The sequence below is a fragment of the Prionailurus bengalensis genome, chromosome C1, assembly GCF_016509475.1.
Source record: "Prionailurus bengalensis isolate Pbe53 chromosome C1, Fcat_Pben_1.1_paternal_pri, whole genome shotgun sequence".
Classification (NCBI taxonomy): domain Eukaryota; kingdom Metazoa; phylum Chordata; class Mammalia; order Carnivora; family Felidae; genus Prionailurus; species Prionailurus bengalensis.
Window position 1 is genome coordinate 206,449,790 of NC_057345.1, and position 14,051 is coordinate 206,463,840.

Sequence of the window (14,051 nt, forward strand, 5' to 3'; positions counted from 1 at the left end):
GTGGAACTAAGGAACTCGTTCATTCAATGAACATTTAATGAGATCCCACTATGTTCCGTATTCATTACTGGTGTCACTTGTCTGCTTATGCCACAAAAATATTACCAGGAAAAACTCAAATCCCAAATACCTATCAATAAGGGGAAAATTACATATAATGTCGGATGGTCATACTTCAGAATATTAATTACCCATCATGAAGGATGAAGAAAAGCCATATCCTCTAACACGGAGTAATGTCCATGATAAATAGTCAAGCGTCCTAAAAAACAAGATGATAATCAAGGGGATGATTCTATTTCTGTTGATTTTGTAAATACATGAAGATAGATGACATTTGGGCTGCCTGCCAAATTATAAAGAGTGGTCACTCATAAAAAGTTGAAGAGTTTGAGGCATATAGTTCTTTGGTAATGTTAAATTCTTCAATTAAATGACAAAACGAAAAAGCAAACCCAAAACCCTGAGTCGTAAAGTTCAATAAGAAAGTCAAACTTCTCTCAGGACCACCTCTGCTTTACACAGTAGTAACTGAAAAGCCATTTACACCGTCTTTTTTCCAAAGACTCAAGTCTTAACAGAATAACGACGTCTTAATTCATTTTTTTGAAAGGTACGAGAAAGCTCGCTGAGACTCAAATAAGTCATCAAATCTGAAACAGCAGATTCAAAAGTCCCTAACTGAGATAATTTCCTATGTGATGCTCCGGTGAGCCCAAAATAGAGACCACTCCATGAGTTCACACTTACAAAAGAACCCTGGTCACACGAAGAAGGGAAGAGTTAAGAAAAATATGACAGAAAGAGGACAATAATTAAGCCCTGCTCTTTTATATAAAGAATTGCGTCTTTCAGTGATCACAGCCAGGCTTCAAAGCCGAAGATAAAAGCAGCCATGTGATTCAAGTAATTGATTCTTAAAGACCTGATTCAAAGGTAGAAGAAAAATTTCAAAGGTGGAAAGGATATGGAGCAACATTTCTCTGAACTATATTCGTAATGCTTCCTTTCCGCTACCTCTTTCTCCTAAACTCTTTCTACAGCATAGTAAGAAAACAAAGTGGGGCGCCTGGGTGGCGCAGTCGGTTAAGCGTCCGACTTCAGCCAGGTCACGATCTCGCGGTCCGGGAGTTCGAGCCCCGCGTCGGGCTCTGGGCTGATGGCTCAGAGCCTGGAGCCTGCTTCCGATTCTGTGTCTCCCTCTCTCTCTGCCCCTCCCCCTGTTCATGCTCTGTCTCTCTCTGTCCCAAAAAAATAAATAAACGTTGGAAAAAAAAATTAAAAAAAAAAAAAAAAAAGAAAACAAAGTAATTTCTTCTTCGTTGTCTTTTTTTTTTTTTTTTTTGTAACATAACTCTCTCCCGCTTTTCAGAGCACAAATCTGAAATATTTCTGTTATGGCCGTCAAAGCGTTTGCATCTTGTTCTCTCTCAGAAGAGCTTTTAATGGTCCCTTTTGCTGATACGAAGGCATCACATTTTAATAACAGGTAATAGAGGTCCTAGATAGATATATATGAACCCAAACAATCTACAGCAAAACCGTGTATTTCAGCAAGGCTTGATTCCTATGTGGTTTAACTTTGTCACCGTTGTGATTCTTTGACTTTAAGAGTGACTCCAGAAAAAAAAAAAACAAAAAAAACTTTTTTTTATTAGTATTATTTTTATATATACTCTCTAAAATATCTCTCATTAATATTTCACAAACAGTAAATCCGTGACTTTCCTTTCATTTTTCAGCTTTTTAATTAAGCAAAGACTATATTAATAAAGAATCCTCTCCTCTCTTCCTCTGCTTAAAGTTTCTGAAGGAATGCAGACAACGGTATAAAACATCTGGACCATTTCCTCAATGGGGGGGTACATGTGGGGCTCTGCGGGGAGGTGGGGGGTGGTCCAAGGTGTATATTTTCTTTTCCTTCTTCCAACAGCCTGAGGAGACCCGGCCACCAGACAAACTAGAACTTACTTGTCCGCTGCGGCCAATCACGAGGCAAGTTCACACCACTGCCGAAGCCAGCCAGGGGTAGGTTCTCCCGGAGGAGGAAGTGTCGTTCTGTCCCCAACTGTCCCCAGCGTCCCTGGAGGACTCCATGAGCATGGACTGCTTGGGGGTAAGAACGCCAAGAGGAAGTGTCGTTCTGTCCCCAAAGTCCCTTGAGGACTCCGGCAGATGACGAGGCTTAGATTCAAACAACAGCACTCCCCGGGCACCGCCCCCCCCCAGCCATTTTTGTCCAAGGATCCTTTGTCAAACATGTAAGACCTGAATCCGTCTTCACTCTGACCCCCTGGACCCCAGGGAAGATGGATGAGGAAGCGGGTGACCTTTCACCTGCTTTAGTGGGCCTGCAACAGTAGGCCCACTGGAAAGACAATTGGGGAGGAACCTGTTGCCAGAGTTCTGAAGACTGCCAGTTCCCCCTTTATATCCCTCCGAAAGCTCTCTTTGCAACCCTGGTCTTTCTTGTCCCGCCCCCAAATCACTTTCCTCTCACTCAAAGGACAGCTCTCTTTCCTGCAGGGGAGAGATCAAATGACACCCTCCAGATACCATTTTCAACATGGAGTGTGAAAATAGACATTATTGTTGGTTAAGGCGAGGGCCCTGCTTCCTTCCTATCTTTAGCCTTGACGTCCCCGAGTGGCCGGGAGATTGAGTTTCTCTTTTACTTTTCCAACTCAATGCCCTTAAACGTCCACAGCTTTGGGAAGAGCAAGTGATCAAAAACTTGCTAGCATTAACATGGGCTTAATGCTTTGTGGTCTACAAGGTGACTTTTACTACTCCTGCATCACCGTGTCCTCGTCGATGACTACAAGCTAAGTAGAGTTATCGTCAACCCATTTTACAGATGAAGAAACAAAGCTCAGAGGGCTTAAGAAAGGGGCTCAAGGTCACACAGTTAAGTGACCACACTGAGACACATTTCTTTGTCTCAGTGCTCTCTCTGCTCTACCTGGATGCGTCCCAGTAATGACGTCAAGGATGGAGACGACTATTTTTATTACTGTTAAGATTTTTACGGGCTTGAGTCATCTTTAAAAAGTTTCACTCAAGTTTGGATCTGAAGAATCTTGCCATTCAAGTTTTTCCTTCCTCCCTAAATGCATCAGCAAGTCCTCCCTGGTAGTATTAAAAACAAACAAACAAACAAACAACGTGCAAGATTTTGGTCAAAAATGTCTTCTTGAAAGAGTTATCGTTTTATGAGCAGCAAAGAAAATACCAGAGTGAGAACAATAAAGATTCAAAAGGAAAAAAAAAAAAAAAAAAAGGCCTCAACCTCCCCTTCCATTAAATATCTGGCCTTGTGTTAGGAACAGTTTGCTTAGAAATGGACTGGACCTAAAACACGGAGCCCCACCCTTTCCACGACCCATATGATTAACTGGATTCCCAAGATTATTTCCATAAAGCAAACCACTAAAATGTTCAATTGCCTTTACATTCACTTCCCCCTCCATCTTTTTCTCTTCTTCTTCTAATTTGGGCTGTAAAACTGTCAAGGACTTTCACAGGGTAGCAATGTATGAGTTACTGGGCTCGGTGACAATTGAAAATCAATGATATTAGATACAGAGATGTCCTAATGCCAGAGCAGGAAATGGAAGACAATGGTGTTTTTTTTTTTTCTTTTAAATATATATAAGAATCTTGACATGGGAAGACGTGCAAGTCCTGTGTTACAAAAATCGAAGAGGCAGAATAATTTACTCTAGATGTGATGCGGTGTCATTGTCCTGTTCACGTCACTGTTCCTGCTATGATGATTGCAATCTAGGTGCCAATAACAATGCTCTCATATATGTTCTAACACTTCTACCAGAATATACTTCAGGGTTTCAGTTTGGTAGAGCCGATCTAGTAGCTGCTAAGTCAAGAGCCAACACAGTGACCAAGAAATTAATCGTTGTAAACAAACAAACAAACAACTTTAACCACCAACCTAAAAGTTTTCAAGTTTACAAGTTTACCTTTTCACTCTGGGTCAACAGAAAAGGTTTATCGTTTTATTTACGATGGATTTACGACATTCCTTGTTAGCTACTCCTAGAAATAACTAGCAAATCAGGAGTGCCACTTTAAAACAGCATAAAGTGTAAAGGAGAAAAATGCATAACCTATGACATCAAATTACCACAAATGCAACTTTCTTGAGGTTATAACTGTTGATTTCCAGTCAGGCAAGTGGATTGTCCCATGGCTAATCCCACCCTGTCATTAAGATGGTTGAAATGCCAGACAAATTGTTTGGCAGTCAGTTATTGCGGGGTCTTTAATCACCAAATCAGATGAACCATGTGGCAATCAGTCTACAGCTCAACAGTCACCCTGAGAACAGATTAATCGGATCCGTTCCATAGTCGGGACCAGAGTTACACAGTTTAGCAGTAACCGTAAGATTGGTGGCAGCAGACTATTGATAACCACTAAAAATAAAACATCAAGCAAAAATAACAACGCTAGGCATGACTGAGTTTTTTAAGCCTTAATCCACACACAACACGAGCAATCCATCTAAATATGAACTTTTTTCATCCCCCTGCTCAGAAACAAAGCCGCTGCGAAGAAAACTCTTTTACAAAAACTCCCCACGAAGGAGACATAAGGGAAGGAAGAATTGCATACACTAAACTTCAGGAAAGAAAATCTTCTTGGTAATATGATAAGTAGTAATTAACGTGATAGAAAAACAGTCTCGGTTTCTTCAAAAACTCAATAACCAAACTGGATCACAATTCACTATGGCTTCCGACCATACAGATCAAATAAGACTCTCATTAGCTCTTTATCACCTCCTCGGGGAAATCAAGAGGTCTTTCATCAAGATTAATGTCACTTGCAGACCCTATCAATGGGTGCTTGGTGGAACAGAGTGTACTTGAAACTCTGTCACTCCATTTTGTCTACACTCCACTCCACTCGTCTACACTGGCCCATGAGACAGGAAAAACTGGACTTTCTTCACACAGCTCGATTTTAATCAGTGGGAGGGAATTGCAAGAATGCGATCCTAATGTCACAGTTAAGTCGTTGCTGTACATACATCCGCGACGAGAGATGTTTAACCACTGCTGCCATTTTCCCAGGTCTGTAGACAGCAAAACTATGGCTTGAAAACGTGTCTGCCTGCTTAAAGTAAGGATCAATCGAGTCTGTTTCTTCCACTTGTTCATTTACATTTCAGAGGGCACATCAAGCCAGTTCAGATCTAAGTGCCTGTTAGCAAATGTGTTTGGCCTTCTGCTGATTACACAGCATCATTTATTTTGTCAGTATTAGAAATGTCTTAGCCTTGCCACCTGGAGCTATAGCACTTACTCATTAGACCCCTCTGTCCCACCACATCCCACAGGGGCTGCTAATTACTGGCTTTACTCCATTTAGTCTCATCTCTGATTTAATTACGTGCACTAAGCCCTAATGAAAAGTACAATATGGCTCTCCTTACCTTGGCATTCTCCATTCCACTCTTCATGCCCAGCATTGCATAGGCAGTTGCCAATGGGTACCAGCCACTCACCATCTGCCCCACAGTACATTTTTGGCACATCCTTTTCTTCTGAGTTGTTGACACAGGAGCCTCGGACTTCCACCAGGGAAGACGTATCAGCCCCTGTGATGGTGTCTGGAAATTGGGCCAGGTTGCGAACGGTGAGCGGACACTTCTTATAGAACACGCGGACCGATACCAGGGCAATGCAGGCCCCCACATCCTGAAAAGCCAGGTAAAACCCCTTTTTGCTCAGTGGCCCTACATCCCGGATCTCAGTGTTCAGCTTCATGATTCTGTCACCAATGTCCACTTGGGTGAAGCTCTCGTCGGCCGCAATGGTGTCAATCTTGGCAAACTGGCTCTCTCGGATGAAACGCTCTTTGTCATTGTCCGATTCATAGTAGTACAGGTTAAACGTCTCCTTGCAAGTCCCCATGACACCCGGAAGACTGTTGCAGTCTCTCAAGGTGAACTTGATCTCAATGTACACCCTCTGAGCCCCTTCTCGGGTGATCCAATCAGTTCGGAGCCAGTTATTCTGACTGGGTTCCATCACATTGCACACTTGGTAGGTTCGGATTGGTGTATTTTTTTCATCCATTATGCTCACTTCCTCCCACTGCAAAGACCCAGGGGAAATGTATCAATTACAAAATGTCATCATACAGTGATTTGTCAATTCCGTTTTACCCTCGCAGGACAGTGATGATTTTTGTTCCAGTGAGGAAGCAAACTCCTGAGCATCAACCCTCACCAATGAAACGTCTTATGGGAGACAAGACAACATTTTATTGGGGAAGTATTTTTTTTTATTTTTTGTTTTCTGATTTGTGTGTGTGTGTGTGTGTGTGTGTGTGTGTGTGTGTGTTTGTGGTGGTTTCATTCTTTTGCCTAAAATCCAGAGGCATTGGTAGATTTATCGCGTATGAGTTCACTAGCAACTCCTTGTGGTGGTCTAACAACCTCAAATTCACCTATTACAACAGCTACAATTTCAAGTGGCAACAGTTCAAATTTACTCGTAAATGAAAAACTAGTATGTGTATTGTTTCAACAACTGAGCAGAGACCTGCAAATTAAGAGCAGGAAGAAAGAAGCTTGCCAAAGGAAGACAATTATCAGTTAATTAGTGGTGCTCCTGTCAGAACTTTGCTCTCTAATACCTAAAAAAAAAATGTCAGTCGATTTTTTTTTTTTTTTTGGCACCGTCCCTATTCTTTAAAGAGGTAAAGAAAATCTCACTCTTCTGGTTTTGGTAATCCCGGGAAGACAGAGAGCAAACTTTATGGTTGGATTTCTCAAATCCACTGTCATTCATAACAATGAGACACCTTTGCAGAGCAATGGATTCAATGAATTATGTATATTCTGATTTTCATATACGTATTTCCTATTTTTAAAACACATACCCGTAAGGAAACAAGAACGCACATATGCCTCTTCCAAATATTCTGTGGACATTGAAAATACAATAGTAGGTGGTATCTATGATTGAAAGCCCAAGACAATTAAAGAAGGCTTTTAGGGTTTTCTTTGCAATCGACTTCCTCACATAAAGATTCTACTGGTGGGACAGTCTGAACTCACTGTGACTAGAGTAGTAATTTCACTCTTGCCACAGCTTTTAAAAATAATCCTAAGAGCAGCAAGATTGTTTGGGGGCTCCTAGAGGGCTAGCAGGAAGCCTCCAATTCTTCCCTAATATCTACAGTGATGCATTTATATAGATCTGGTATAAATCAGCTTAAGTATCTAACACATGAATATAATTAGAAGAAAAAAAAGATAGTTTAAAAAAAATTCATATTCCATAATAGCTCCACTTAAAGCTCCATTCAATCCAATGAAGTACGTACAACCATAATGGATCTTTTAACGGGTTTTCCATCTGTGCATTGGAAAACTATTAATGGATGGAAATGTTACTCTGTGAAGGGCCACACTGCATAAAATTCTGTATCCCTTTCATCTGCGACCATTATGAAAGTTGGAACTGGGAGGGATAAGTGCCCTGTGGTGATTAAAATTTCTTTTTATCCGCTAAGCAATAAATCACCAGTAATTTACTTATTTGGGGAAATTCGTGTAAATCCAAAAATAGATCTCCACCTTCAAAAAAACCCTACTCAGCATGCTTCTCATCTCAGAACAAAGGGAATATGGAAAAACACATTTATCAATGTAAACGAAAGCACACAGGGATATCTCCATAGAGTTCATACAGGATAGTTTGGGTCTAATGTGAATTTTCCAGCCTGACCTTAATTGTCTAAACACATTGATCAATTCACCAGAACAATGACAAATCTCGGCCTTAGTTTTGTATTTTACAATCAGCATCAGAAACTCAGTATACTCCTTTAAAGGACCGCTGCCAAGAAATTAGGTTTTTGCTACAATGTTGCCATCAGGAGCCATTCCTTTCAATTATTCTATGTTCTGCTTAGTTGTTCTTACAGAAAAAAAGAGAACAGGGAGTTGTCTCTGGCTATATTTCATATCTGACTCTGTGGTATTGTTAAGTTTTCCCTTCCTCTTTACAAATAACAATAACAACAAATAAAGGACAACACTTATTGACCAAACCGTGATCCCAAGTTTCCAGCCAAGAAAGATATAAGCCGTTCTCCCTACAGGTAGAAATTTCAGAATAACCAAAAGATACAAATGTGCTTTTATGGTTAGCTAGAAAGAACTTTTTAAAGCCAATCCATCCATGCTTGGTAGATAATCCAATTCATACCTTCATTCTAAGCCTGAAAAAGTCTTCTTAAATTACGAGATCTACAGATTAATGAGACTTTATAATTCGGCACATAATTTCTCAATGGCTACTATATATTTTGGAATGACTAATTCTATTATACATAAACAAAATGTCATTTCCAGCCCCTTGCAATAATATCTAAAATGTTGCACCCCTAATACTTAAGGAGAGGGGGGAAAAAAACAAAACAACTACATTCTGCATTCAGAAGTCCACATTAGGTCCATAAAAAGTCCTGGGTTGTACACAATCAGCTATATAGGCACAGTATTATTTTAAGAGACTTCAAGACGACCGAAAGAAGTTTTGTGTTTAGAAAAAGTGAGCAGGTGTCCTTTCAGCAGTTGGGGGGTGGGTGCAGGATGTGGGATGTCTACAGCATATTAAGTTGCGGTAAAAGCTTTCCAGAAACTAGATAGACCATAGGCTGTACTCAGAAATGTGTCATTCCTTGCTTTTAAACAGATCCCATGTATATTTAGTGTAGCAAGGCAGGTCCAAAATCATATTCGATGCCTTCTCCCTTCAAACTTGAGAGTGGCCAGTAAGAAAATAAGGCTCATTAAATTTTCAAAGTACTGATGCGTTCCATCCTCAATTTTGCTAGCAGTTCTCATACAGTCAACCTACAGAGCTATCCTCCTGGTACAGCATGGGAAAGCCTCCCTGAATCAGTGACCTTTCCAGGGTATAGGATTAACAAGAGGCTGACTCTCACAAGATAAAGCTGTACCTTTCTTCGCATTCAAAGGATGAGGGCAATTGCCTGCAATCAGCAGTGAATACAGCCTGTCTACACTGCCAGAGGCCTGCCAATCACTCTCCCTCCCTTTAAAAAAATGGTTTTGAGGCCCGACTAGAATTTTTCAGCAGAGAGCCAACCAAGTGCAGTCAAGTTCAGGCGGATAAACAGGAAGGCAAGGCGACCTCCGGTTTATTTCATGTGGATTACACGACCTCTTTTGGAAAAAAGACCGCCTAAGAGTCTCCATTTGCCTTACTACTTTCTTGCCTTATTTTTGAAGCCCGCCTTTTACAAGTTTCTGTGAATCTTTACTTTTTTCATCCTTTATTGTTGATTCAATGGACAGGTGGTGTGAGGGACCATACCGGGAGCTGGCCTTAGGGCTTTCGCCTGCTAAACACTCCCTCTCGTTCACCTCCATTGTTTTTAATCAACTGACTCTGTCATAGATTATCAAGCATATAAAAGTAGAATGATCTACTTAATTTTTAAAGGATTTGGGAATTACTTTAAATTTGGCAGAAGCCAGAGTTAACATGCTAAATGGATTTCTTTCCAAAGCTGATGCATTCTGACCTGTTCTGAAGGGCGGAGGGGGAAGATGTGGCCATTGACCTAACGGTGGTCTTAAATCTTCAGGAGGCAGGGATGGCACATTTGAGAAGAAATGAACAGTGATGAACTCTCTCATACTTTATCTTCTAGCTTCCCCTTTCCCAAAGATTCAAGATTCCAAATATTTAAACTTTCCACATTCAGCACCAACAATTCAAAAGCTTGTTGTTGTTGTTGTTTTGGTTCGTTCATTTGGTTGTTTGTTTCTGCATATATTGTGCCCCTGGCACAAGTTCATAGGTCTTTCTCTTTGTGCGCTAGAGAGCTGCAGATAGCAAGGTAAGGACCATCCCCATCACCCCCCACCCCCACCCCCGCCCTGTTGCTTACACCTAGAACTAAACCTGTACCTGCTGCAATCAGAAAATGTTTTCTCCCTGGTCTCTTTACTTATGCATTTTCCTCATCTGGAAACAGAACAATTGCTCTAAAATGAACCCTGTCAGGACTTCACGGCCATCACATTAATAGGCACGAATTCTAATTTGGTCCCTGGATTGTATTTCTTGAGGGTATTTTACTTTTAAATAGGCATCTAAGTCTATGCCTCCACCAATCTCCTAATTTTGAAACCCCTTTCTGCCCTTTTGGTTTCTACTTCTTCTATGACAGAGCCATCCAAAGGGAGTATAGGATTTCTCCAACAAAGCGTAATTCACTTCATAGGCCATGGTGGAAATCTGACCCCCTCACCACAATCAACAAGAATCAAGCCATTAGGACTCTCAGAAAGTTGCTAATCACTCCTTTTTACCCTTTGGATCAGAGAGCAACTCGGAACTTACCCCTCCTTCCAGAGGGCTCGCTATCCACCCAAGTTCTCCCTGAACAGACCTGGAATCCAATAAGGTAACTGCAAGAAAACAAAGAAAAAAAAAATGGATTAATTTCCAATGGCAAAAAAACCCAATACTACAAAAACCATTTGCCTGAGCGTTTCCATATGTGCTGAGGGTGTGCATATCCAACTCTGATCAAAACCTAAACTTGGTCTCACTTATGTAAATAATCATTACTTACTTGATCTTCTCCCCTCTTTAAATCTGCACGTTCTTATTTATTTAACTTGCTTAGCATTTAAAATTCCATCCCAGGACGGAGTTGATTCATTTTCGAAAAAGGATGAATAGAGAATCTCAAGTACAATTCAAAAAAATAAATATATCTATGTAGGGCAGTTACACTCCAGAGCAAAACCTGCATTCATCTCTGTGTGGTATCTACTAGCGTTATTTGTTTTTGCAAGTTTCAGATGACCACATAACTCATCATCGAGTGAATTCTAACAGAGAGTACTCAAAGGGTCATGAAAAGGCTCTATCATTTCTTTTCTCCCTCCCCCACCAAAGAAAGAGGCCCCGGATGTGGTATCCACTCTTTTTTTTTTTAAATATGGAAGTTTCAGAGAGGGGTAATGGCCGACCTGTAGAATTAAAATGCAAACACACGGGAATATTCTCTTCCCCGGGTCTTTTGGAGGACAACCAGAGACTTCTCCTCAGCCTAGAAGGACATCACCGGTTTGAATTTTAGGTGAGGGAGTGCTGTCTAACAGGTTTAGTGTCCTTGTGCTGCACCTAAGAGGGTGGGGGATGCGGGGGTGGGAAGGCCACAGAGCTGCTACACCCCACCCAGGCTGGAACTGTCCTAGGCACCGAGGACACTGAAAAGGACACAATGGATTCTTAACCTCTCCACATTCCCTTTCCCACCGAGATCTGCAGGCCTGGGGGTCGAAAGGCCCATCTCAAAGGAACCCCCGGGTTATTAATTTGATCAGTGAGGCTGGCTCTTTAGGCTGGGGGAGGGGTGGGAATAGGGAGCCCGCAACCTTGCTCCTGGGCACTCCGATTCACCATCTCACCGCCAGGCCCCTGAATTCTGCCCACCTTCCCTGGTTTCATCCCCAAGTCAAAGGGCTTCAAATCAGCGCTTTCTCCCGGTTTTCCCGAGGAGCCAGAATTCCTAGGGTCTCTTAATTATTTTAAAATGTAGAGCCCTACCCTGCGTCGCTCCCGCCCAGAGTTGCGCCCCCCCCCCTCCTCATTCCCTCTTCTGGGTCCCTAGAGAAAAGCCCGCTACATCCATTTGGATTTATGTAAGGTGGATTAGGGACACAAAGGGAACAATAAGACCCAATTTACAAAAAAAGGGAGGGAGTAGAAAGGGAGGGTAAAAGGGAGAAAAGGAAACGTGATGGGAATAAAAAGCAACAAAATGAATTAATTTTTAAGGGGGAGGAGCGGCCGGAGGGGGGAGGGGAGATACCACCCCCCTTCGTTCTACATCAGTCTACAGCTCTATCAACACCGTTTTTGTCTAGCGCTCCCAAGTTTTGCCTCCAAAAGAAAAAACAAGAAAAGGGTAAAGAAAAAGAAAAAAAAGAGGAAAGAAAAAAGAAAAACAAATCTCTGTTACGTCTGGTGCCAGAGAGGTCTTGAGGGACGTCCTAACAAGTGTGCGAAGTAGTCAAGAGAAAGCGAGATCCATGCTTCCCCTAAAAGGAATGACCCTGGGGATCGAGGGGCCTCCGCGACCACGATGGCACCAGAAGCCAGTAAGGAAGAAGGGAGGAGATCGAGAGGGTGGGAGGGCGCCCCTTTCCTCCAAACAGTGTCTGCCGGCAGGTGTGCGAACCTCTCCGAATCTCGCCTCCGTCTGGCGAGCTCCTGGGTACCGGATGCCCAGCCAAGGCTAAGTTGGTTTTTGGCTCCCTCCTTCGGAACAGGAAAAATGATAGATTGCGCAGGGACGCGTGGACGGATTCTGGAGAGATGGACGGATGAATAGATGGATGGATGGATGGATGGATGGATAGATGGCTGGGGGAGGCAGCGGGGGGCGGGGGTGTGTGTGCAAGAGTCGAGGAGACGGGTGCAAGGCTAGATGCACGCTGACTTGAAATACAAGCAGCACCGAGCACAGGCGCACACAATCAGGACACTCACGCATAGGCACACACAGTCGTCCGCGTCCACGCGGGCACCCGCGCACCCACACACACGCATTTGTGCGCGCGCGCATACACACACACACACACACACACACACGCATTCAATTCGCCTTTCTCTGAGATCATCAGAAACTAAATGATCAACCTCCACCTCTCCTACACGGATACAATCTTTCCAGCACGTCCGAAGAGACGCGCGGAAAATACACCCAGACGGGTCCGGCCGGTCTCGCACATTCCATCCAGACTAACCCAGTGTATAGTTCTGGGGGCAAAACCCGAAAACTAGTACGTTCAACTTGCCACCGGGCTCCCGGGGTCTGCGGGGTTATCTGGAGAGCATGGGCGCCCTTAGGCCAGCGATCGCGCACCCGGAGCGCGCGGCCCAGCGGGGAGAAAGGTGTCTGACGCCGGGCGCTACAGAAATCAGGTCACTGGCGACCTGCGAGCGGCGCCACGACCGCTGTGCAGCTGAGGCCCCGCAGCCGGGTCCTGGGAAGCCCAGGGCTCGGGAAACTTTGCAGAAACCTGAGCTCCAAGGCTTTCGCAAGAACCCTGGAGCACCAAGCAACTCACTTGGTTCCAGGCTTGCGTCCCCCCCTTGACCGGGGCTGGGCTGGGAACGGTGGTAGGTCCATTTTTTTTTTTTTTTTAATCCTGGCGTTAGCTCCCGTGTATCCCCTGGGGCGCCTGGAGCTCGCCTCGCTGGCGGATGCTGATAAACTTTGTCCTTTCGCTACAAACTTGGGTAGCTCCGCCGAATGCACGGTCACCTCCCGGGGCAGGCTGCCCGGCAGCTTCCCCCCTCCTCCTCGCGGATCCCCTCGTCCTGGTCCCCTTCTCCGAAGTGGGGGTGCGCCACTCACGCCAGGATCCCCTCACACCCTCCGGCCTCGCGCTCCCGCGGACCATTCGCCCGCAGATCCACCTCTCTGCCCGGGACCGCAGAAGGACCGCCTCGCTCTTACCTTCATTCGCGGGGTACACCCTGGAACCGGTGACAGCGTCGCAAATCCCAAAGAGAAACGAAAAGAGGACGAAATAGAAAATCCCAGCCATGGTTCGCCGGTGCCAACGCTGCTCCTGCCGCTTCTATCCCAGTGGAATAAATGCTTAAGTTAGGAGTGCAGCAGGCTGAAGACATTGCCAAGGGGGTGGGCCCAGCCCGTGACGTTCACCCGCCAGTCCGGGGGCCGCGGCCAATAGTGGCGCAGACGGGGCGGCCCGGCCCCGCCCCACCGAGCAGAGCCGCCCCGAAGCCCCGCCCCCTCCGGGCTCCGCGGGGCGCGCTGTCTCCCGGGGCCTCGGGGCCCCAGCTCTGCCAGGTTCGCGCCCCCGCCGGAGGGAGACGGCCTGGTCCCTGGACGTCGCCTCAGGGGTCCAGCCCCTGAGCAGTGGAAGGAGCTTCGAAGACTGAATCGACTGGGGGTGGGGGGCGCGGTGGGGGGGATCCGATGAAGATTGGCAA

At 44.5% G+C, this 14,051-nt stretch overlaps 1 protein-coding gene across 3 annotated transcripts in view; it reads right to left on the bottom strand.

Moving 5' to 3' along the window:
* The window catches only part of EPHA4 (EPH receptor A4), a 151,550-nt gene extending 137,847 nt beyond the window's left edge, over positions 1–13,703 (bottom strand). For all 3 annotated transcript variants that reach the window (XM_043577961.1, XM_043577959.1, XM_043577962.1), the window contains exons 1-3: positions 13,552–13,703; positions 10,416–10,483; positions 5,459–6,122 (exon numbers count right to left, since the gene is read on the bottom strand). In XM_043577961.1, coding sequence (XP_043433896.1) covers positions 5,459–6,122; positions 10,416–10,483; positions 13,552–13,642 — 823 coding nt within the window. In that variant the 5' untranslated portion in view covers positions 13,643–13,703. The remainder of the gene's footprint in view (positions 1–5,458; positions 6,123–10,415; positions 10,484–13,551) is intronic.
* Between the last annotated feature and the right edge of the window lie 348 nt (positions 13,704–14,051).